This window comes from Netta rufina (genome assembly GCF_964035555.1).
Source record: "Netta rufina genome assembly, chromosome: 2".
In the NCBI taxonomy this organism is placed as follows: domain Eukaryota; kingdom Metazoa; phylum Chordata; class Aves; order Anseriformes; family Anatidae; genus Netta; species Netta rufina.
Window position 1 is genome coordinate 30,240,768 of NC_140124.1, and position 27,074 is coordinate 30,267,841.

A 27,074-nucleotide genomic window follows, 5' to 3' on the forward strand; every position below is an offset into this window, starting at 1 on the left:
AGGACAGAGGTTTACAAACTAACACTTTCCTTAAAAGTAACAATAATAATTTCAGATTGCAGTAAGACAGGGTGTTCACTGACATTACTCCAGACTTTGAAGAATGTAAGAAACTTACAGCACATTAAGATCTCTCTCTAGCATTTGTTTTTAGAAAACACAGATTATACATACAAAAGAAAATAATACTAGAATGTTTAAAAGCATACTAAAAAGCACACTAAAAGTTTGAAGTCAACATCTCTAAAGTCACACACTAACAGCTTCAGAGATGATAAAGCTTAGACTGTCTCTGTTTCAAAATGATATATTGAAAGTTCTTGCACCGAATCCATATTCATAATTCCTGAAACAACAGAATCTTTTCAACTCAAGATTTCACAAAACATAATTTAAGGCAGCAGCAAAAATACATGTCAGCTGAGTCCTGTAGACATCCTATAAGCATAGGCACCTGAAATAAATTTTCTTCTAGTAGCACTAGAAATTCAGCATTACCATGTGGACTCCATCCATAACTTCATAAACAATGGATCCTATACAGATCATATATGCATCAAATAATAAGGAAAAATTCCAACAAACTCTGGAATTAAACCTAACATAAAACCAACCCAGCACCACATTCTGTCACAGTATATTGTTACAGTACATTTGTGTATGTTGAAACATATATCAAGTTGCAGGATATAGTGAAATTTGTCATATATTTAATTTTTATCTACTGTTTTAATCAATTTTAGTTATTTAGCCAATTCCCCTGATGTTTGTTCCTGTGAACTAAGTGTAAACCAATGGTGCTCATTGTGACAGAGATGGAGTACCTACTGAAATCCCTTAGGACGCAGGTTAATTAATGAGACTCATCCTAAGGTTATACATGATCTATTACTTCCTCTAATTAGAAATAATAATCCTGATCATTATGCTGGTTAGTTAGAAAGAAGTAAGATGAATGGGTTTAACTATGATTAATTGTCTTTAAGTTGTGCAGATCTCCACTGCCACTAAGTTAATCTGCTCATTGCTGCCTGATAGAAGGAAGGTTTGGTCATGATACTTTTCTCAATGAAAACTAAACAATGAACTTATTTCAATTCTATATCTTTTATTTCAAAACTTTACCATATTATAACAAGTAGGTTTAGGACCATCCTATATCTATCTACCTATCTAATCTAATAGTTTGTATTCAATTCCAAAATAATGTCTCTTTCCATTAATTTTTTACAGCTCTTCTAAACTACTTTTCTAAATAACGTAGAATTTTCCATACAATACACAACACAACTAAAGATTTAGATTAAATTGGAACATTTTCAGGCCTTAATTTATCATGACTTAAAGACAATCTCTATGAAGTTATGAGACAACTGACTTAAAGTTTTTGGGACCTGCTGGGGAAAAAAAAAAAAGTTGCAGACAAATTAGACAAATTATATCAAATTATATATAGCTTTACCATATTTAAAACAGATGTCCTACAGGGCTAGTGCAAGGATTTGTTAGGTATCTTGAAAAAGGTTCCAAATTATTTTTCTTAGAAATTATTGAAGATCGTGTTAAAATCTGAACATGCTTGCAAAATCAAATTGATTACCACAGGATTATAGCAGTATGCTTTGCCCAGCTACGGAAGAATTAAGAGTAGCATACTTTTACCAGCTACAGAAATTTTTGCTCCAGACAATCTTTAGACAAAAAACTAACAGTAATTGACAATTGTATTTATGGAGTCTTACATCATTGTGGAAGATGTTCCAAAATTATACAATCTGTGGGTGAAGAAAACTTCAACAGTTTAATTGATCTCATCCTTTCACTGTGGTATCCTCTGGGATCCAATCAGCCTTTACAATGACCAGGCTTATCATTATTGATACCAATCAAAAATTTAATACTTGGTGATAAGATGGATTCTTATTACTCCTTATAAATTTTATTTAACAAAGACTACAGTAAAATCAGCAAATTAAAGACACCTTTGCAGAATTATTTCTTAAGTTACCACTATGACAGTATTATATTGTGCACTACTTTATAGACTACAAAGCAATACCAAGTACTCCAGAAAACACCTCAAATCCATTCAATTATTATTACCTTCTTAGCCCTCACTCTATCTTTATCTCCTTCACAAAGAATAATAAATAAAACCAATGACGAATCCTAAGCTCTGTATTTATCATGGAGAAAGAAGATGGAATATAAATTTTCGCTCACAGAAACAAAATTAAAATCAAATTCAAGTCTACCTTGTGCCTGAAAGCAGTTTTTAATAACTTAATGTTGTGTGTGAAAGAGTCAGTGGTGGTAGGAAAATAGGCACTGTATTCCAGGTACTGTATTCCATGAGTGTGAAACAGAGACCTGGATATTCCTGAAAACATTCTGTGACCATAAGCTATCAAATGAAGGGGTAAAAACAAAATTCATGATGATACGTGGTGCTGTTACCAAAATGAGATTCCAAAGATCAGCTAGAACAGTTCCGTTCACAGAAAGTGCAAAGATATCAACCAAGAGTTAAAAATTCTGTTTGCTTCCTCTATACCATTTTATTTGAACAACTATTTGCACTGTGTCTGATTAGACAGACCTTAAGTATTCTGTTAATACATATTCTGCCCCTTTTGCTTCATGCTCTATCTGTCCTAAATAACGTGAACAGTAATGTAGCCTGTGCGGATGGCAGGTATGGGAAGAGAGCCTAGAGAGCCATGGATAATAACAACCATAATATCATAGTAGGCCACCAATGTGACTGCATAAGTTTTAGTGTTTAGTTGTTGTTTCTGTTTGTTTTGTTTTGAGTTGTCATATGAAGAATGTTTCACTAACCTAAAAAGATGAAACAATAAAATGTCTTTCTATTCAGATACAATAAACAGACACAATAAGGTATATAATGAAAGGTATAAGGCATTTGATCTATGATAATGAGATCATCTTTTAAATTTTACTGAACCTCAATTGTAGAACATCAGAAGATAGACAGAACAGTCAAATGTGTATAATAAATGATTATTACATTGTTAACAATGATAATTTAACTCCTGATGAAATCAAGAAGAGGCATCACATACATGAACATTGACTTTACTCAGGACTACTCGTATCTCAAGGGAAAGAAGTCATGCAATTCAGGCAGTGCTTCTGGTAAACCTGTAAGTAAACTCCTGACAGTGACATTAGCTTATTAATCACACATGATTTTTTCTTCCAAATAGAAGACTCTTATTTTTATTCTAGATATATTCTAGATATATTACTAGAACCAAACTACTGAACCAAACTTGCCTTTCTCAACCTTTTATTTTGATGTGCCAAATACCATACTTAGAAATACCTGAATAAATTGAAATTTCATCTATCCATCTGTTCGTTACAAGGTCCAAATGAGAAGAGTCAACACTAATCAAGCCATAGACCGAAATTTATAATGTGAATTCACACAACGTTTCATGATAAATACTGAAAACATCAAGCTCAGCTTCACCCACAATACAAGTGTTTTAGAGCTATTTTGCCCTCCCCCTTTAACATCCCAGGAATTCCTATCAGCCACACGAAAAACCGAGGATTTGCATAGAAACAAGAATTTACCTTATTATTAAATTTTTAATATATAATACTGCAATAGTAGAGGAATGAATGTATAGGAAGTATTAAAAGATTGTTCATTATACTTTTGTCTTCGTATATATATATCTTCTTAAAATTAAAATAACAATAATCACACCTGAAGACCTTGTCCATCTACGGTGACGGAATTTGCTCTTTGCATTTTGTTTCGTTCTCCCAGTTTGTTCATTTGCTGGGGACAACCCTTCTCTTTTTTCACTGTTGCCTGTCTTTCCTTCAGGAAAAATAGAAAAAAAGAAAGAAAATGGAACATTTTAACACATTATATAATTCTATTCAACTGTAACTAAGATTGTTCCTCTCTAGAGGTTTTTTTTTTGACTGGAGAGCAATGTCAGATTCTGATTTAATGAAAATGAGATCTAAGTCAAGTTACTACATGATGTCTGTCCACTTCACATAACATCTATCTATGTGCCTGGACATTCCACAATGACTGGGCAGTAGACGGATGAAAGTGTGCAGTCACAGTACAAATTAATGTGATGTAAAGATAATCTGACATTACCAGGTCCGGGTTGACATTCTGAAAACTGGAAAGCCAATCATATTTAATAGTTTAATAAGCATAGTGATAACAGATCAATAATTTTTCAAAATCTCTTCCCAACTGCTAGCAAAGGTTAGATGTTTTAAGAGTACTTTACCACTTATGGAAAAATACACTTGTTTTAAATGTACCATAGTCATTTGACTATCCTTAAGAGGTTGAACTTTAAAGCAGCTTTTTATAAAACGCATATTTTGTATCAGAAATAAATCGGTGGAAGTTCTAATTCTACATCAGATTCTAAGCAACTGGCAACTTTGGTTACTGATACATAGCAGATGAAAGATGAAAGCTCAGAAGTATGTTGTTATAATCATAATTTCAATTGTTGTAAGGTCATTTCAGAAAACTTTGAAAACAAAACAAAGCAAACAAACAAACAATTGCCCTTGCTCTTTGTATCTCATTTCTCCTATTTATAAACTGCTCCCAGCATGTCCTTTCACCTTGTCCAAAAATGCACCATGCATTAAGACAGCAGATGTTTGTCAAATAGAATCAGCAAACCCAATCCTGACTGCACTCCAGTCACTTTCCTCACATCTCAAGTGCAAGGAGGTTTTAAACTAGTCAGGGGATAGGGCTGCCACACTAAAACGGAACATGAAGGACACTGTTTCACCCCCTGCAATTGTACCCAGTCCATAGTGCATTTACATTTCACACCAGGCCAAATCCACCTCTGTGGTACCTCTGATAAAACCAAAGGGATTGCATAAGCAATTAATCCATGCCACTCTTTCTGCAGCAGTTTCAACTGGTTAAGAAACATTGAAACAGATTCCCTGGAAGGAATGGAGTAACTCTAGGTTTAATACAGTGCCTTTCTAGGATCACTATAGCACAGATGTAGGCCATCACTGGTTTTATATCATCTTTGATTTCCTTAAATTTGGACAACAACCCTCAATCTAGTCCTGATGCAAATAGTGGTGCAATTCATCTCTTTCTGCTTCGGGTAGCAAATAAAGTGCTTTGCAGAACTTTGGCAATCTCATCGCATTGCCTATAAAAGGACTGAAAAACCTATGTCACAGGGGAAAAAAAACAAAACAAAACAAACAAACAAACAAAAAACTTCCTAAGAGATTAGTTAACTGAGCGCTTGGATATTTTCAATAACATGACCATTTCAAAAGGAAGTCCAAGCATATAGACTACAATATTATTGCTTTAAAAGGAAAACAGTAGAAGCAACTAAAGCAACACATCTCAGCCCTAACCTTCAAAACTACCTAAGAAATCAGCAACTCTGCATTTGTTCGTTTGATGATTATTAGAAACTCTAACTAGGATGAGGCATCCATGCAGAATAATGTTTGTGAACTAACTAATTCACAAACATTAATGCATAATGGTATTGGTTAGTGCCTATAGTCTAAGGACAGACAGTATGAAAATCCAGTGTGAAGGAAGCTTCATAACTCACTACATACGTAAAAGGTAGCTTTGGGGTTTCAAACAACTTTGTGACTAGTTACTCTTAAAAGTCAAGGCATTTTAGATAAAGTGAGTATACAGTGTTAAACATAATTTAATGTTACTTGAAGTTATATGGCCAAAACTCTCTCTTGTGTATTACAAAATATTCAGAAACCAAATCATATGCCAGTAATACAGACACATGGCTAGTACAAAACCATGATTCATAACAAAAAAATATAGATGGAGAGAGGGCTTTAAAAAGTCTAGATAAATGTTAAGCTAAAAAAAAAAAAAAACACCAAAAACAACAACAAAAAACGTATTTGTGACAGTTCAAAGAAAAAGATAACAGAAAGAAGCAGACCTACCACACAGAGGAAGTATACTTAATGAGGTTAAAAAACACCATTCAAAAGAGACCTTATAAAGGGTGGCACCAAAAACTGTCTTTAACTTAGAGGAAAAGCATTTATACCTTGCTGAGAACTGTCTCTCCATAAAGGATGCCAATGAGATCAATACTGCTGTTATCAATCATTAATGAGCAAAATCTAGTTTTACTAGATTTTTTTTTTTTGGTCATACCTTTTTTTTTTTTTGGTCAGGATGCCTTCCACTATTTATATTACCTGTCCCATAAGCAAAACAATTTCTTGCCATACAGACCAAGACAATTTCTCCTAAGCAGTGACTATTAAAAATTAGGCCATAAAACTTACAACATATAAAGGAAAAATATAGTCATGATATATAATTCTCTAGAGTGTTATAAAAAATTAGATATGGATATTTGATGTCATTATCCATGAAGGTCTACTTTCCTAAGAGAGTAAAAATAAAGTATTTCCTATCACCTCTCTCTCTCTCTCTCTTTTTTTTTTTTTTTTTTTTTTTTAACATATGTTACCACAACATATGACACCATGTAGACTAAGTACTCTCAGGTAGATTTCTAATATTCTAGATTTCCTAGTTACAGATCCCACATGTTTAGATGTGTCACCCTAGTGTGGATCTGACTTCTAGCTTATATGAAATAATACAATACTGTACAACTTGACTCTACAAAGTATTTTTTATTAATGGAACACAAAAAGATTTACAGTTTCATTAAAAATACTTTTAAATTATCTTGTACTGATACTGTTTTATATATGAAATAGAAACATGGCTTTCTAATCCAACTGCACATAACTGAGTAACTTTCTGAAACTACATTATTAAGATATCCAAGACTGTCAGGAATTAAACAGCGTAATTTTCTTATGAGATGATAACAGTTTAATAAAATCATACCTGGACAATATACTACAAGTTCTAGCAATGTTAAAACAAATTTGACATGCATGGAATAAATGGTTTTACAAATGCAAAAATTTATTTTTCAAGTAAGAGATGTTTACACAACAATTATGCTGTATTTAATATCTTTTTTTTAAAAAAATATGAAAGCATACAAAATGATTATGTGTTTGTGAATCATTTTGTTAAGAGGGCATGCATGAGGTTGATAGAGATACCAAATACAGCATTTTAAAAGCTATTGTACATTTTGATGGCTCAAAGAATTAAACTTTTCTGTTCTTCTGGTATATGCCAGAGCACATACCTTTCAAAGTAGTATTTACCACAACACCAATGTTTTCCACCCATTTTTCCACCTCTCATGCCCTCTTTTCTTCTCTTGAACTCTCACTTGGAAGTCACTGTCTATTAACTGAGAGGAAGGAGTTTCTAAAATTCAGAACTGCTCCAGAGATCACTGTCAGCTAAGACATCTATCCAATGATCTATCCAATTTTCATCCAAATAAGGATTAAAGAATTAATAAACGATAGGGCCTTTCAACTGACAACACAGAACACCATGTCTAGATTTTTAGTTCAGCCCCAAAATGCACTTTTTAGCAAGAATAATGTATAGTATTATGTTAGTATTCCTGCCCACATGGATTCCTCCCATTACGCACCTCAGGGAGCAAACCTCCTAAAGTAGGTAGCGTCTGTTGGAAAAAGAGAATATTAGACTGAAATACTTGAACAGCTGGGATGGCAAAGGTCATGGTGAGAACTCTTGCAATGAATGTTACCTTGCAGCAGTTGTACTCAACAACTAATGTACACAGTGGTTTTCTCTCTCCTTCTCCCGCCCCCCCCCTATATTTGCACAACCATAATCCCCCAGTGTTTTGGCTGTCATATAATTCATAGTAATGGAATAATGTGTTGGATCATTTTATCAGCAGCTGAAAATATTAAAAAACCTCAGATTTAAGAGTACTCCCTAAGTATCAAGAATCTTATTTTACAGTATGAAAGAATTATATTCTGAAGAACATACTGTGTTCTTTCATATAGTAAAATGAGATGCTTGGTACTTGGAGAGCACTCATAATCTTCTAAGTCTTTGAATCCTCATTCAAAGTAAGGACTCTTATTTAAAAAGCTTTCTTCTGCTATAGTGGACAAACTACACAACATTCATCCTCAAATAGTATTTCAACCCTTTCTTTGCATACAGTTAAAATCTTTACATAAAAGTGAGATTTAGAAATATCATATTCATGAAAAAACAGATGAACAGCAACTAGTGGCCTACTAAGTAGAAATATGTTTGCATTTTAAAAGCTGACATGGAATCCATTGCCTATGCAGCAAAAATTGCTTTTTCTCACCTTGCCTTTTATTCAATTTGTATGAATTTGTATTTTCTTAATTGTTTTGAACACAACTGAGATTTATTTAAAACATACTTTTAAAGAATTTATACACTAAGAAGAATTGTAAAACCATTACTAAATAATAATGTAGTTACTATTATAGTAGTATTATTATACTAGTATTATATTAGACATATTATTAGTATTATTATAGTAGTTAGTATCATTACAGAATTTGTCAAGTAATTACTGAAAATTCTAGATGACTTCTGTATAATTACCTCTTTTATACTATATGCCTACGGATAAGACATATACTCAAAACTCCAAATAGGGAGTGGGCGTGCAAAAATATATTGATCAGAAGAATCTGATCACAGCAGATCAGATGGAATCCATGGAATCCTGTGCAAAGGTATCCAAAGGTATCCTCAGATATATGCAGGAAGAAAGTCATGAAAGTTTAAGTATTTAACTTGAATACAAAACTGAAGTTGAGTGTTTTTTAAAGAAACTGGAGGAATGTGAGATTGGTCTTTTTTAAAGTTTGCTCCATGATTCCTAGGCACTACTTTCTTTAAAGACCTGGTTTTCTCCAAGGGATACAAAAGCTCTGCTTTAGTACACAACGAAATATTAGATCAAGTACTCTTAGACTATCATTTTGTAAACGTATGTTGTATTCAAGAACCTGTTTACAAAAATTCCATTCCATGTAATTTCTGTCCATATTTACACAACACCTGAAGAGAATCAAAGAGTCAGACAACCTGAAAACTGGAGAAAAACAACAAAAAAAAACACAACAACATAAAACCTTAACAAAACAAACAAAACAACTGGAAAGCAATCATATCTATGATTTAGATGGAACTATAATTCAGATGCGCTAAAATAGTTACTTTATAGAATTTTCACTGCATTTCCAGGTCTAACCATGTGTATATACTGATCAGCAGGTTCAATATTAGGACACCATATCATGATGCCTTGAAAGCTCACAGAGGTGTAGTTTTACATCCAAGGGCTGAAGCTGAAAGTAATCCTGTGGACAAGATTAGTGACCTACTCACTACCAAGAATAACTGTCCAGTGAGCTGCACATGCCCAACTTATAAAGGAAATATAAAACTTCCATTTTACCTGAGAGCTGACTTGGTAAGAAACAATTGCTATTAAATATGTGTATATATGTATATATATATATATATATATATATATATATGTCATTCAGAAGGAGGTATCTTGTCACTCATAATACTGATAGCAAAAACATGTGAAAAAGGACAATGCTATAATATATAATGCAAATTGTTGTTTGGGAATACTTCTAAAATAATTATCTTGATAAAAAACAAGACTGCTTTGCATATGGAATCATTACCTGGTGAGTTTATATACACATTATGTTGCTTGCTTAATATATCTTAAATATGTAAAGAATCACACAGCAAAATCACTATCAAGTATTTCTTATTTAGCATATTGGCCTCAGTTTTTTTAGTTGGTTGAAGATATCTTGCCTTATATCTTGCACCCGTTAAATATTAGCATCATTGTTACCCAACAGTAGGACCAAGACTTATTATTGAACCTGCAACCTAAAATAAACGTGGACTGTAGTAAGCAATTACATACACTGTCGAAGAAAGACAAAAGAGCTGCAAAACTATTTTAAAATATACATACAAGTGCAAGGTCCTGCACCTGGCTCAGGGCAACCGCAAACATGAATACTGGGCAATGACTGGATAAAGAGCAGCACTTTGAAGAAGAATCTGGGGATACTGATGGGTGAAAGCCTGAACATGAGCTAGTAATGTGCACTTGCAGCCCAGAAAGCCAAACAAGGGGTTGTGGGCTGCAACAAAAGAAACACGGCCAGCAGATTGCGGGAGGCGATTCTGCCCCTCTGCTCCATTCTTGTGAGATCCTGCCTGGAGTCCTGCATTTAGCTCAGGACTCCCCAGCACAAGAAAAACCCATCAGAGTTTTTGATAGGGGGTTTAGGGATAGGACAAGGAGTAATGGCTTTAAACTAAAAGAAGGTAGGTTTAAATTAGATGTTAGGAAGAAGTTCTTTATTCAGAGGGTGGTGAGGCACTGGAACAGGTGGCCCAGAGAATCTGTGGATGCCCTATCCCTGGAAGTGTTCAAGGCCAGGTTGGGTGGGGCTTTGAGCAACCTGGTCTAGTGGAAGGTGTCCTGCCCATGGCAGTGGGGTTGGAATTAGATAACCTTTAAGGTCCCTTCCAGCCCAGACCATTTAGGATTCTATATGTTTCTCAGTGTGTGGAAATCTGGCTAATGAATATTAGGTAATAGCACAACAATTAAAACAGATTTAAAAAAAAATGTTTTGTTTTGTTTTTTTCCTTTTCAGTTGCATATGATATTGCAGATTCAGTTCTCTGCAAATGTAAAACACACTTCAAATATAATGGTGTGCTTATATACACCAAGAGCTTTTTCATTTCTTTGAAGTCAGAAGGAAATTAGTAATTGCCCTGGAGGAAAATGTATCTTCCTAACTAATTATCTGTTTGGCAAACACAGTTCAATGTTAAAATAATAAGATGCTGATAAACTGAAATGGCAGCCATTCAATCATTTTAAGTTATATCTAGTTGCCGGCCCACAACTCATCACTATTGTCTGTCCCTAAGGTTATTCTTTACTCTCTCTCCTATTAGACTTCCATACACCCTTGCCTACACAGAATCAGAATAGTTTGGGTTGAAAGAACCTTAAAGATCATTATGTTCCATCCCCCCTGCCACAGGCAGGGACACCTTCCAGTAAACCAGGTTGCTTAGAGCCCCATCCAGCCTGGCCTTGAACACCTCCAGGGATAGGGCATCTACAGCTTCTCTGGACAGCCTGTTCCAGTGCCTTACCACTACTTTATAGCGAAAAATTTCTTCCTTATATCTAATCTAAACTTACCCTCTTTTAGTTTATAACTGTTACCTCTTGTCTTATCATTACAATCCCTGACAAATAATCCCTTCCCAGCTTTTCTGTAGGCCTCCTTTAGGTATTGGAAGGCTGTTATAAGGTCTTCACAGAGCCTTCTCTACTTCTCTACTCTACTTGAGGCTGAACAACCTCAAGTCCCTCAGCCTGTCTTCACAGGAGAGGTGCTCCAGCCTGCTGATCATCTTTGTGGCCCTCTCTGAACTCGCTACAACAGGTCCATGTCTTGTGGTGGGGAGCCTAGAGCTGAATGCAGTACTGTAAGTGGGGTCTCATAAGAGTACAGCAGAGAGGGAGTCACCTCCCTTGGCTTGCTGACCATGCTTCCTTTGATGCAGCCCAGGACAGGGTTGGCTTTCTGGGCTGCAAGCATACACTGTCAGCTCACGTGGAGCTTCTCCATCAACCACAAACCCCAGGTCCTTCTCCTCAGGGCTGCTCTCAACCCATTCTCTGCTCAGCCTGTATTTGTGCTTGAGACTGCCCCGGCCCAATTTCAGGACCTTGCACTCGAATTTGTAGAACTTCATGAACTTCATATATATTGAAATAACTGTTTTTGTGGTATGTAACAGCCTTATGATGTTTCTGAACTCAGCTTCAAAGAATCTGGTTGCTCATAAACATGCTACACTGACTTTTTGCACTCCATGTTAAGCTTGGATTCAACTAAGTTAAAACTGATCTCTACTATAACAAAAACAGAAGAATCATTTTTGCAATTGAAAACCTGTAAGAATCATAGAATGGCTCATGTTGGAAGGGACCTTAAAGATCATCTAACTTCAACGCCCCTGCCATAGACAGGGATGCCACCCACTAGATCAGGTTGTCCAAGGCCCCATCCAGCCTGGCCTTTAACACCTCTAGGGATGGGGCATCCACAGCTTCTGGGGTTAAGAGGGTTAAGAAGGCTCATTTTTCAACCAACGACTGCTAATTCCCTTTTGCTCTCTCTGCATCTCTGCTTTCCTATGTAACATTTACCTATCTCACAGGAAAATAGTAATACTAAAATGTATTACCAGACATCGAAAAATTGTCTATTTAATTACATTGTAATTATAGTGCATGCACAAGCTATTTAGTCTCTCTGAATACTGCTAGGGAAAGAAATTCTTGTACAAAATTTTCAGTTTTAAATCTGTATTAGTTTTTGCCAGCATCTCAACATGTTTGCTATATTTATACAAAATCATGTAAGTTTGAAGGTACTCATTGAAATGTATATTGTTTAGTTGCACAAGGAATATTCCATAGCTAAAACTTGTCATCTGTTGTGTATGTTGTTTTCTGTATCTAAATAGAACTAGTTATAACCAAAAGATTTTTTGAACTTTTATGTTCTTATACAATGAAATGCTAAAGCCCAACCCAAATCAAATAAACCAAAATGTACAACTAATTATGTTTTAAAATAAGAGGTCAAGTGAATTCTACTTATTTTAAATTGGATGTGTATAAATAAATTTACTCTATGATACACAGTTATTTTATACATAAAATTTATGCTTATATGATTTTGTCCTAAAACATTTTGAGCATTTTCACTAGACAAAAGAAAAAACAAATTAATTTATAAGAGAAAAGTAACAAAGTGAGTTCTTCCAAACTTTTTATCATGATGACCAATATCTCCCAGAGAGCTGAAAAATGAAGTTGAAAATCAAACACAAAGAATTGAATCCAGTTTCAAATTTAATTTTGTTCACTTCTTGCCTTTTATATTCCACCAGACCCATGTCACCCCCCCTCTTTGAAATAAACTGGTTACTATGGAGACAGTGGTAACTGCCATATAGTAATGCTCACTCTGTATTCAGGGTACCTAATGTTTTACAATTTATCCCATGATTTCCTTCCCACCCCCCAAATTAATGGTTTTAATTATAGTTTACAAAACCTACGTTAGATATTTAGTAAAAAAGACTTAATTCTAGAACTCACATTAATGTTAGGAGAATCAAAATAATCATATATTATGAAATATATAAACATCTATTAAATAGTAGGATTTTATTGGTTGATTTGTCATTATATCTATTTTGCTTGGAAATAGAAAAATCTAATTACTTTTCTACAAACATAAATAAGAATTAGGACATCTTATGTGTTCATCAATAAATGGAGTAAAGTAAAGGATGGCACAAAATGAATAAGATAAAAGGTATGGTAGCATTTTTTCCTTTCAGCTTTAAAAAGGGGGTGGGGGTGGGTAGGGATGAGCTGTATCATAAGGAGATACCAACATTTTTCCCTCACTATTCACTCATCTCATTCCAATACCCAGTTTTTAACATGGTTATGATCTAATTCTGTACTCTTGGTAGGCTAGGATTCAATTGAGTTAAAGATTTTTAAACTCAGTGCCAGTCAACCTTATCATGAACTTTCATTATGTGCATGTAATTAATTGGGTCCAATGAACAATATCAGCACTGAGTTATAGACTTTTTCCCCCCACCATATAATTAGAATATAATTACCCACAGGATATCAGAATGATGCAAAACCTTTCCTCTAAATGTGCCCTCATTAGGAAACAAGTCTCAATGTACATTTATTCAATCAGTATGAATTAATTAAAATGTTACTGAAATAAAAGAGAGTAGCTTTAAAGTGTATCTGACATCTATTAAAAGACTATCACTTGAGATCCCTACACACAGTTTATAACAAAACTCATTTAACTCAAGCAAAAAAACTTCGCTGTACATTCCTTATATATAGTAAACAAAAAAAGTAAAAATGGACTAGTTTTAAAGTTCACAGACTACATTCCACTAAAACATCTAAAAGTATTGCAGTGAAATATGAGAAATCTTTACATGATATTGACTCCAGATAGATGTGTGATTCTTTCACAATATACACAGTATCTACTTCAGGAGTAGATACTTCCCCATGATTTCTTGACTGTGTTTATGGGGAAAAGAAACTCTCTGTGATATTAAGATCAAGAAAGACAATTTTTCTATTTATTTTTCACAGTTGCAGCAGTGGTTTTGGATATCACTGGGTATTAGGAAGTAGAAAAAATGGAGGATATTGTCCTGGACAACAAATTGCAGTTGAGAGGCCAGTTTCGTAAGTCTGGTATAATATATGGTGATGTTTTAGCTGCAATTTATGAAAAAAAAAATATAATAATAAAAAATTCCTTTCATGACAGCAGAAAGAATCTAAACCAGATGTCACAAGAACTGAAAAAATGACACATACTGGATGAGAAAGAGGTAAAGATAGATACCTCTTCTTAGTTCCATAAAGAGATGGGAAGTGATTTTGCCTGTACTCTAGAAAGAAAACCAATGAGAAGACATCTTTGTCAGAGATGAACTTTGACAGTTTTCCAGAAGAAGTCTGGACTTCCAAAGTTACAGATGAAAGGGAGACCAAAGATACAAGATTTTTTCCATGTGCCATATTGTCTTTCCCACAACACCTTTAACTTCTATGGTAGTATACGTGTTTTGCCTGGGATTGAGTTGATGCCTTCATAGTAGTAGCTTGTATGGTGCTGCATTTTGCATTTGTTATAATAACAGTGTTGGAACACCAATATATTAGTTGTTGCTAAACAGTGCCTACACAGGATCAAGGCCTTTTCTGTTTCTCCCACTGTCATGCCAGTGAGTTGGACAGGCAGCACACAAAGCTGGGAGGGAACACAGCCAGGACAGCTGACCCCAGCTGGCCAAAGGGATATTTTATGTATGATTTTTAAATTAAGGCTCGTCTTCCTAAGCAACACTTACATGTGATGAGCCCTGACTTCATGGAAATGGCTGAACTTCTGCTTGCTGATGCGAAGTAGTGAATTTCTTGTTTTGCTGTACTTGCACATGTAGCTTTTAAACTGTCTTTAACTCAGCCCACGAGTTTTCTCACTTGTTCCTTTCTGACTCTTTCCCCATCCTGCCAGGGGGAGTGAGTGAGTGGCTGTGTGGAGCTTAGCTGACTGCCAGGGTTAAAACACAGCAGCAGGAAAGAGATTTTCTTCTCTGATACCTTAAAGTACTCAAGGGTAAATGTGCTGTGAAAGGCACTGTAACATTGTGCCAAAATGGTAATGTGCTTTTTCTTGCCTTCTGCATAGAAGTAACATTGCAAGGTATATTCAAGGTATATTATTTTTGATCATTGAAACTAACTTCATGTCCTAAATGAAAAACTTCCACTGTCAGGTTTATGATGTGCTGTGTCTTAACACATTTCTATTAACAGACACTCTTATTATTACATCTTTAGTCAATTTCAGTGTCCATACAGTCACTGTTTTGATTGCCATTATTGAAAGTGCTGGTTTCATATTACGGTGGCCCTACATTTTTCAAAAGGAATCCCCTTAGCAGAAAATGGGAGAAACTAATTAAAAAAATACTGAGATAAACAACATGTACATTGTAAGTCATCATTTTTAAGGGGAATTAGGTCATCAATGTGTTATTTGTAACACAGGATTTTAATGCATTTTTGAAAAAAAGCTACTAGGTGAATAAATATACTGCAAAATTATAAAGTTCCCTTTAAATCACAGCAAAACATATTCTCCATTCTTAACCATATACAAACATAGTGCTGAAATACATGTTTTATGTTACATTATTAGTATGCAATACTGAAACATGATTCTGATACAGGAAAACATACTTATTTCTGCTTATGCCTTCAAAATTTGCAGAGAAGACTAACCTATTCAAGGATGATTTTGACTCTAGAGAGGTTTTATATATCCTCTAAACAACTTAAGTAAACTCAACTTGTGAAATAAAAATCTTAATTCTTCTATACGTCTTCCTCTTCTGAAGAGGAAATGGAATTACACAAATATAATTGAAGATGAAATTTCATGCAGAGGGTTTATTCAGTTTATAAGAATGGCAAACAATATGTAACAATAAAATAAAAACTCCCAAATAGCAAAAACAGAGTTTCTACATTTAAAGTATGACTTAAAATCCTGAAAATTAAATAATATAATGCAAAATGTAATCATCTGGCAAAATTATTGTAACATTTTTGCAATTATTATTCAGAATGTGACCAGATAATATCAAAGTGCCATTACAGATAAACTTGTAACTACTCTTATTACTCTGCACAAACATGCAAATGTTAAATAAATACTATTAGCATATATATATATATATATACACTATATATATATAGTATATAAATATATACTATAATAGTATATAATACTATTATATAATGTTAAATAAATAAATACTATAGCCAGCTTTCCACTGTTTTACTTTCACTGACAGCAATGGAATACTATCAGTTTACTCATGTTGAGGATAAAGTCTAGCATTCATCCCTTAGCAGATTGACAAATGAACAGCCGAAAGTATTAATCAGAAAAGAAGTAATTTACAGCAAACATAAATATTCTTATCAGAAACAGGTTTAAGATTAGAAGGTAATTTTTCTTGCTTTTTCACATTGCCGTAAATCATTCTTTAAGTCCTGAAACTTCTTACTTCTATTCTAATGTATATTTAAGTTAAGAGGACCACACACATGATGATGCTATGATTTCATTAGTATATAGCAACTGTTTTAATCTCTGATAACATAAATTAATTCCAAAGATATCTTTCTCACAATAAGATGCTCAGCTCTTTTCAGTACCACCTAGAATGCATTTTTATTTTCATTGAATTGAGTTATTGTTTTTGCGGACAGAGAAATTTACTGTCCACTACTGCAGAATAAAATATACCATAACGTTGATGCATAGCTTACTGCAAGACCAGCGTCATCATTCTAGGTAACCTCCGGCTTAGATCAGAGACCTCAGCATTGCAGATATACAATATGCATCCCAAGCAAAAACTGTCCATAAGAATAACTTCATTATTCTGGGAAGCTGGATCTATAAAAGATGTAAAATGTAGAAGTGTTCTGCCTATACAGTTTCTGGTAAGTACAGTCTAAGTAAGTAATAAAACCTGAGTCAGCTTCAGTTATACTATGCCCTACAGAAAGTTCATTCTCACATGAAGGAAAAGGCAATACACAGAGGATAAAGCACTGTGCATGAACTAATCAGCCAGAATTACCCATTGTGTTTAAGGCTCACACAGTCCTGTGAATTTAACAAATCCTCTGGCAGTCAGTACCAGCATTGTCTCAGCCATTAACTACAACAGAAGATTACATCTGAAATAAACATATGGACAACTCACCAATACTACTGGGCAGATTGATGTGGGTGGTAAAATATGGTCCTTCAAAGGTCCACAGTCACATTCAGGTTTTAGATGTGAAGCACATTTATTATGCAACTATGGGAAGACAAAAAAAAAAAAAAAAAAAGATTCAACTTTGACATTTTACTACTATAGTCTGAGAAAATGCACATCCTGGAATGGAGTGAGTTTAGATATGCTAAATTAATCTAACTATTACTAGAGTATTACAAGGGAAATGAAACACACTGTAGTGAAAAAAAAAATCTTAGGATTGACAAAAGCTGTGAATTTATACTGAAGCGAAGAATAGTGGATCAAAATGCTTTCCAGTTTAGAAACTGCACATGTAGTCCAGCACACAAAATGAGAGCTTTGCATGACAGTAAAGTAATATCAGCACAGTGCTTACAGTGATCAAAAGTTTCAACTTCTTGCACTGAGTAAGTGACTTTTGTACTACTGCTAGTGGGTGACCTCAGGTAATTTTGGGCAGTCTTTGGAAATACTGGTAGAACTCTACTTCCCATCTGAAACTTATAAACTCACCACTGATTTGATTGTGATGCTTCAATATCTGTGAAAATATAGATGAAATATAAGAGAATAATATAAGAATACCTAAGAGCTTTAAGCTACATTGGGGAAACTTTGTTTGAATCAATGTTCAAACTTCCATTGACTGCTGAAGAACCTAAATTACTCTCCTTTTTCTACTTCATTCCTAGCATTCATCTAGCTTTGATGAAATCAATAAGAAGAGTTCTACTCTGAGAATATGGAAAGAATATCCTCAAGTCTACTGACTGAAAAAGCATTGGCTGATTTCTATATTGATAAAAAGGCAGAAAGGGAAAGTATGTATATAACATCAACATAAAATGCCAACAAATATTAATAATGATACACTTATTTAAATATTGTGTATTATCAATCAAGAGTTCCTATTGATATTTTAGGATTTAACTCAATTGGAATGCCAAACACACAACACAAAGGCTCAGTTGTATACCTAGATCATGCAAAACATTCACATTTATTGGTATACTTCACCATAGTATTAGAGATAGCCACAGTAAAATACAATGTTTTATTGTAAAACTTCATGAAAGTTTATTATTTCTGCATTGATCAAATGAACTGTGCATTAAATGCAGGTAACACATGCATTTATCTTAAGCACAAGTATTTTATCTTTTGAGAAGACATATATATTTGCATTAAATAAAAACAATAAGTGTAATAAATACCATCAATTTTGAAGTAAAAATCCTATTGATCAAGTGATCTAACTGGTTTAATAGGTAACACACAGCATTAGTTCAACAGGTTCAATAGCTGTTATACAATCTGTAGTTCAATAGCTGCACCTGTAGATCACATTTTTCCAATGACTGATTCTTTTTTCCCTTAGATCACTTAACTATGCCATTTGAACTCTACAAAAATTACAATAAAATGATACCAGTTGCTGATATATAAACTTTGCAAAGAACATATTACCATTAAAGCTATCTGGTACAGTTAATGTTGACATAACATTTCTGAATTTTGAACTAAATGGCACCTAATATTAGCCTTGTCCATATTCATTTATACTGCAAAGTTACCTTTTCAGGCAGTTACTTAGCAACAGAAAATAAAAGTCTAACGAGTTTCGATTTACTCTTAGTATTAAAGCCGTATTGTGAGGGTATTTTGGTAGCTCTGTAATCTAGATCATTTGTCATGCTAATTCTCTGCCTCGGTGGTAAGGATACTTGTACCATAATTAATGCACACCAGGCCATGTTACATCAAATAAAAGTATCTTCACACATTCAGTAGTAATTAGCAGTTCTGCTACTCGGAGGCATGCAAACTTATCTATGAAAAAATAGCTTAATCTTCTTATTAGTCTCTGCTGATCTTTGACAACAGAATTGGTAGAAGATATGTAGCTTTAATCAAAATAACTTTGACACAATGATATAAAATAATATGCATCCCATCTCAAAAGAATGTTTTAGCAGATTTTAAATTAATTTCCCCAAAATTCCCTTACCATAAATCTACTCCCTTAGAATATTACCTCCCTCACAACCAGATGCCTATAAAGTAGGAAAAAAAATGCAACATATTTTCTGGAGAGAAAGCTTGAGAAAAAAAACATTTACGAGACCATGGTAGTGGAGAAAAATATGGAGTATGGGGAAGAAGGAATCACTGGCCTGGCTGAAAACTCAGTATGACAGCTATAGCACCAAATACCTCTAAATTTGGGGATTTAAATCAGTGATTTGACATTGAAAGTGACCCTATTATTTTTTAAAAGGAGAATACTTAAAATGCAAGAAAGAGGCTCAGAATTAGTATATAATAACTAACAACCTCCTGCATTACAAAAATAAATCAGCAACAAGCCTTGAATGTGCTGCTGTACAAGGAGGTAAAAATGTATAAAGGATGTGATAATTACATAACTCCAAAATATCCATTCAAAAATCATACCTACATTAGAAATTTAAAACACTGTTGTTTTTTTTTTTTTCAGTAATTAAGAAAATTACTACTATTAGCAAAAAAAAAATAATAATAAAAATAAAGAGGCGAAAGCAGTTCTTCTATAGAATTGCAAGAAAAGTGAATAGGATTAAAAATAAAATCTAATTTGCAGTATGTTTCAAACTTTAAAAATACTCATTTTTAACTTGTGTCTAACTTACACCAGAGTCATTAAAATTAAATAAAAAAATAATTATTTTGAAAATATAACATTACTTTGAAAATAAAAATCTTGAAAACACAGAATAAAAGTCTTCAAAATACAAATGTCAAGGTAAACCTCAATAACAATACTTTTCTATTCTGAATGTCAGAAAACATAGGTTCATTTTTAACCAGTAATTTGATTGATATTTATGCATTTAGACATGCAGAGAGACAGTAAAGATATTCTCAAAATATCTTTCTTCCCAGAGACATCAATGAAAAATCATGCCTCAGTATTTCTTCAGCATTTCTTACTGCTTATGAAAGTCCTCTAAATGTTTATATGCATCTCTAAGACGCAAAAAACTTTACAACTCTGGTCTAGATTCATATTTAGGTATATAAATAGAGTGATAATAATTTTTCAGAGGACCTAAAAAATTTACAGTTTCCTTTGACTTCAAGAGGAAGCCTTATGCAATAAGTATTTCTCATTAAAATACATTATGAAGATGTAAACACATCTATATCTAGAGCAGAACATTTTAATTTATCTACCTAAGAAGAGATAGCCTCCGCCTAAATTTAATTATCTGCATTTCAAAATTTTGGATTGTGTCTTTCATTCTCTAAATAAATTATCCAAATTTTGACAGCAATCTGGACTACATATTTGCTTTCTTCTAAAATATTGGTTTTTAAGTAATCATAACAGCTTAAAACTGAAAGTATCCTGGATCCATTTTCTTTGATGCTGTTTTATATTTTGTATTCTTGTGTTACAAAAATATGTCACAAACCATCCAAATTTGTATGTTGAAAACAAACATTCACTAATGCCTCACTCTCTGATTATTATTTGAAACACTGAACAAAAAACTGCTGTTCCATAACAATAACAATAACGATATCAGAAAAAGGAAGGGGACTGGGGGGGGGAGGCACCCAAAAAACTAGAAGACAGCTGAATCCCTCCCCATGTACGTTTAAATCCTGCCCAGGCTACAAACAGAAATAGTGACATTGTTCTCTCTAGCATGAAGATCTCACTTATAAGGGCAGTGTTCCCTGAATGTCATTAGTTCCAGTTACTGTTTCCTGCTGAATAAGGTGTGCATAGAAGTTGTATATATGAGGCTTGGTGCACAGATTAGTATACTATCAAGATGTCGCTGCTATTATTCATAGACACTTGAAATTGCTGTATCCTATCAGATGCCTTCAATTTCATTTCAGTTCACCACCCATTAGGGTTTTACCCTAAATTCACCATAAATTTGACTTTTACCAGTAATGAAAACTCTTATAAGACTCCACAAAATGTATCAGGAATTCTGTTTTTTAGAATGTATATTTGTACATCAAGACACTATATTGTGTTGAAGCATATTACACATTTATTTGGTTGCAACAATTAAGTCCCTCTATGAATATTCTGTATATATAATTTCTTAAGTACACACTATCCATTCCTGATGACAATACCAAGTGAGACTTTTTGAATTCTGTGGTTGTGAAAAACATGCAGATTTTCATCTCTCAAGCCTGTGCTAAAGGTATTATTTTAGAGTACTCACTGTGATCTGACACCAAACACAGTGAAGTCCAGTCAAGCCTTGGTAACACTTTATGGTTTTATGACACTTATCACATTTTGTTGGACAATTTCCTTCTACCCAGAAATGGTGCATTACCTACAAAAGAAACGTGTGGATATACATTGGGTTAATAAATTAACAGGTACACGGTTAAGGTAGTATTACCCCAAACTTACATCAGTGTTCTTTTTGGACTTCACATATGTTTTGATACAAGACGCGGGAGCTCTTGAGACACAGCGTTCATGGACTGTATACTTGCAAACTGAAAAAAGAAATACATTAGCAGATGCTGAAGCAATGGTGTTTCTGACTACATTTTTATGAACTATTACTAGCATGTCATCTCTATATAATCAATCCAATCAGTCAATGAAAACTCCAACTAGACTGCTTTTTCCATGGAATACAAAAGGCCAATTAGAACAGGAAATATTATGCAAGTGAAAAATCCAAGAATGCACTATCATTGCATAACAGGAAATGCTTAATTAAATCAGAGCTCACTACATTTTTTCCACAATAATTGCCAAACGACAAAAATATTAAAGACAAATTGATGACTGCCAAATGGCTTGGTGTCATTTGCCAGTAGAAAGAAATCTATATTTTACAAACTATAGGCATGAGAGCAGCTGGCAAGCACAAAAATAAAAGCCAATGAGTTTATGTTGTTCCTTCTATTGATTTATAAATCTTAAATGGTTGATTAGTCCATTTTCAGATAGTAATTGTTTTCGTGCATTTCATCTAATCACCCCAATTTAACTCTTTCTTTCCCAAATACAACCTCCAAAGAAGCTTTCTTTTCTACCTCCCTGCAAACCCACTTTAGCTAACTATTGCTGTTGATCTTGTCTGTAAAGATCACCCTACCTACATTTGGGAAACACAAATATCAAGATACAATGCAAAGATTTCTGACTTCAGCTATACAACTGTGCCTAGATGAAGAAATAATGCTACAGCTAATATCTGCATTCAATCGAGTTAACTATTAAAAACTGAGAATGAATTTCTCCCTGCATGGTATATGTCTCACTCTTTTGACCTCGACAGCAATTAAGCACAAAGTACTTCTAAACACCTTGCTTGCACCTATTACACAAACCCAGTGGGAGGCGCAGCCATTAATCAGACAAACTGCAGGGAGTAACATTGTTGATTGGACCATGGAGGGATGGGGAGGCCTCCTGCAGTTTCTTTTTTTTTTTTTTTTTTTTTTCCTCCCACACAATCTAAAATGCAAATAATGAAATCTATAGCAGTGCCTTGAAAATATATTTGAGGAGAAGCTTAGCGAGATGAAGAAATAGAGTAATAGTTTTGTAAGTATACTCATGACCCTTCCTGCACGAAGTAAGGGAAAGGACTATGTGGAAGTTCTTCAGCTGCTCTGGGACTATTCTTCCCACCAAGTAAATGCCAAGCACAATAATATTTTTTTAAAAAGTACACAACATCAGAGAAAATGTAAGCTCTTGTAAGGCTGGTCTTTCTGGGGCAGTTTATTTTATATAACTTGTCTATACATTTCTGGTAACTACTAGAGAAGATCAATATTATTTGTTGAATAGAACTTTCTTTCAATCATCTAAGTTTACTGTTCCTTCACAAGGATAAAATTTACATCAGTTTGACACGAAATGATACATTCTTTAATATTATTTTAAGATCTAACAGTCAATTCAACATCTAATATATATTCAATTTAACGTCATTAGCGTTTCTTAATCTGAAGCTGTATACATTCTATTTGTTTTAATTGCTTTTAAGAAAGGTATCTCTCTCATTCCATAGCATTGTGAATGAAATAACACAATGTGATAACCAATACATAGAGGATTTATATTTGAATCAAATTCTGTGTCCCACAGAGGGGAGAGAAATGGCTGACTCCAAAACCCTCATTCGTTCAGACTAATCTCAAATTAAATCAATAGAACCGTACAGTCAGAAAGGTCCTGATCGGCTATGATGGGCTATCATTCATGCCAAAAAATGGAGAAAGTATGTTACACTAAGAAACTGATTAATCTATCAAAAAGAACAATGAAATGTGACTTGATACCATCATGAACAGAATACATTGGGTACTAAAGATCTCATTAATCTCATGGAGAAGGGCATGACACGAACCAATCACCAATCATTGGAACCATCTACCAGTCATATTCAAATCAGAAGACAGGTCTTTGTTTAAAAAAAAAAAAAAAAAAAAAAAAAAAAAAAGATTAATCATTGGAACACACTACAAAAAGAAATTTATGAGTTATGGATCATTCATCTCTTGAAACATTGAAGCAGTTATATCTTTTGGCAAGATTTAGGTTATCAACATACTGGTAATAGACTGGTCAAACACAGATTATTTTGAAATACAGAGATATAATTTAAGGAATTGAATTGTAGTAAGTGAACCTAATAATTTAAAGAAGGTCAGATTTGATGCAGTATTTTTTCTGTGTGTTTTTTTTTTTTCATTAAAATCTATAAACAATTATTATGATAAATTAATGCAAGACTGATAATCACAAATCAAGTAAACATCAAAAACTTTACAAATGTTATGGAGTCTTGATGCCAGGTTGTGGGAAACTGGGATATTGACTTTTACAAATAACAGAACATGAATTATGTGCAACATTCAAATAAATAAACACTGGAATTAGATACTAAACAAGTATCTAATTATTAAAGTATGTACCTATTAGTAGACCAAGTATAGCTATTAGAGAATATGAACAATTATTCACAAGTACAAAAGAGGTACAACAACAACAACAAAGGTTGTATCTTAAGCATGATGCTTGATAAGAGAAAATAAATAAAAAAGAATACAAGCAGACAATACAAGTGGAACACCACTTGTATTGAATACTAAGAGCAATTATAACAGAGAAAACAGCAGTTTTGAAACACCCGTTTCCTAAAAAATTAAGAATTGAATCTTGACCACTCAAGCATACATGTAGTGAACTAAGGGGAAGCACCATTGTGCTGGCTGTGGGTTTGTACTAGGAAGCTACTACTTCTTTGTTATGCAGAGACTACAACACTTCTAGGAATAGCTACAAATGGACATTGAAATACTTATACTCACAAGAACAGCAGAGACCTTGCTTGCCTACTCCGATTAGCATGTTCAAACAAAGATTACAGTAGGCAGGCTTGTTAAAGTGTTTCAGTCTCCATACATGCTGCCCATCATCTTTCACATTCTGCACAGGACATAAAAGAAACAGATTTCACTTAATAAAATAAACAATGAAATATATAAGTGCCAGTAAAACTGGAGATTGAATGAAGAACATAAAAGACAAGCTGTTACTTCATTTAATACCTTGCATCAGATCACAGTAGAATCATTCTAAATACAGAGGCAATGATATAATAAAAAAATCTTCAGAAGCTCATGTATGCCCATGTGTTTCAAAAACGATTCAGAAAAAAACACCAGGTTGTTGTCAACACTGCAATGCTACGTTAGCACTAAATCCAGGATGATCTTAAATTATAATTGTTTTAAAAACAACTAAAATTTGCTCTAGACTAATTCTAGAAATAAATGTGCTGCAGGTTAGAAAGTAAAACTCCCCCAAACCAACAATAAATAGTTTAAAAATAGATTTTTTTTTTAAACTTCACAGATATTCTTACAGACCCTCAGAAAAAGTAACATGCATAATTATGTGTGAAGTGGGACATCACAATAACACCGAACCTAACCACAATAATATATCTATTGCCAGCTCGAATTTATATTAATCTACTGCCACTAGTAAAACAAAAATAAAGTATTTAAGGGTGGGATTACATCCTGGATGTCCTCTCTAAAACTTTAATTCCTCTACAATTAATCCTACATTTTTTCAGCTAACTTTAGCACTATAGTCAAATCTTGCATGGACAGACCAATCAACAGACCGACACTTGCAATTCAGTGACCCAGTAAGTCACACTTACAACCAAAACATGAACAAATGTTATGAAATGTTTATTAAAGTATGCTTTCACTTGTACTATTTTTCGCTTCCTTCTTAATGGAACCATCCTGGGAACTCACTGTTGTTATATGGTTATCTAAACGATGTGTGATTTTAACGTTGCAATTTTTGCACAATTAATTCTGTAAATTCTAGATTTCTAGACAAGCGTGGTTGTCAGACGTTTTCTTTCAGAAAAGGTTTTAAATTAAACAATGTGACTAACCTAATAAAATTGCACTTGAAATCCATTTACTTTTTTTTTTTTTTTTAATGAATGTAATATCTAATGGGACAGAAGTAACTAATGACATCTATCACCTGGAAACAGGTTACAGTAGTTTGATATGTTGTTTCTTACTGAATGGTGTGATCTTTTTCGTCATTTCATTACAAACATAAATTTGCTCATATTTAATGGAATGGATTTAACCATCAACAGATGGTTCTCATACAGCCTGTGATTTCTTGTATTAAGCTACAAGAACATATATACAATATTGCTGATTTTTGATATTGCTGATGTTCTATAATATGATGGTTTTCACTGATAAGGATGATTAATGTAAGCGGACATATATTTATAAATAAAAACAAAAATATTTTGTTGTTTGACAGCATGTATTGCATGAGTTTTGTCCTTAAAAGCTAGTTTTGCTCTACTCTAGAAATTAGTTGTTAATGACAAGTCAAAGATGATTAAGACTTCTTCATTCTTATGATAAAATAAATAAATAAAAAAAAATTAAAAAGGAACATTTTCCTGTATAAAAATCAGTACTCCAAGAAATTGGGAATATTTGGTTCAAAGCCAGGTCATAGCCAGAACACAGCTTTGAATAATTCCTATAAATTGCCTACAACAAAAGGGACTGAAAAATCAGCTGGAATATTTTTTTCCTTTGTTGAGATCAGAGCTTAAGTGGAGTTCCCCTGATATTACCAGCAGGAGTTCAAATGCCATCTCTGACAGCAGGGCAATGTGAGGGTCCCCTTTCTGCAAAAAGAGCGGAGCAGAGCAGACACCTTATGTGGGATTTTCAGGCTAGAAGAGTGTGGAAGTTTTCCCATTTCCCCTTAGATTCTGTGGCCGCGGAGCCTTAGAAGCCTTTCAAGCTCCTCCATGACCAGCAACTGAAGAGCATGTATTTCATTAAATGGAGCCCTGCAACTTCTATTTTTCTTTCCATCTTACTACACCACTCAACTTATTTTTTAAGTATTGCTAAACTACAATACACGGGGTAGATTTGAAGTCTTCTGAAAGTAAACAATTGTTCACTAGACAATAAAGACCATGTGAATCCTGCTGTGGGGGAAAAAAACAAAAACACACACAAAAAAACA

The 27,074-nt window shown here is 33.7% G+C and overlaps 1 protein-coding gene across 4 annotated transcripts in view; it reads right to left on the minus strand.

The window, feature by feature from the left end:
- The window catches only part of DGKB (diacylglycerol kinase beta), a gene marked incomplete at both ends in the record, with an annotated part of 326,775 nt that overhangs the window by 229,005 nt on the left and 70,696 nt on the right, over window positions 1-27,074 (minus strand). For 2 of the 4 annotated variants that reach the window (XM_084306829.1, XM_084306828.1), the window contains 6 exons: window positions 3,743-3,859; window positions 7,590-7,622; window positions 17,450-17,548; window positions 21,721-21,837; window positions 21,918-22,006; window positions 24,845-24,962. In XM_084306829.1, the coding sequence (XP_084162955.1) occupies window positions 3,743-3,859; window positions 7,590-7,622; window positions 17,450-17,548; window positions 21,721-21,837; window positions 21,918-22,006; window positions 24,845-24,962 (573 nt within the window). The remainder of the gene's footprint in view (window positions 1-3,742; window positions 3,860-7,589; window positions 7,623-17,449; window positions 17,549-21,720; window positions 21,838-21,917; window positions 22,007-24,844; window positions 24,963-27,074) is intronic. The other 2 variants (XM_084306831.1, XM_084306830.1) reach the window with 1 other exon arrangement.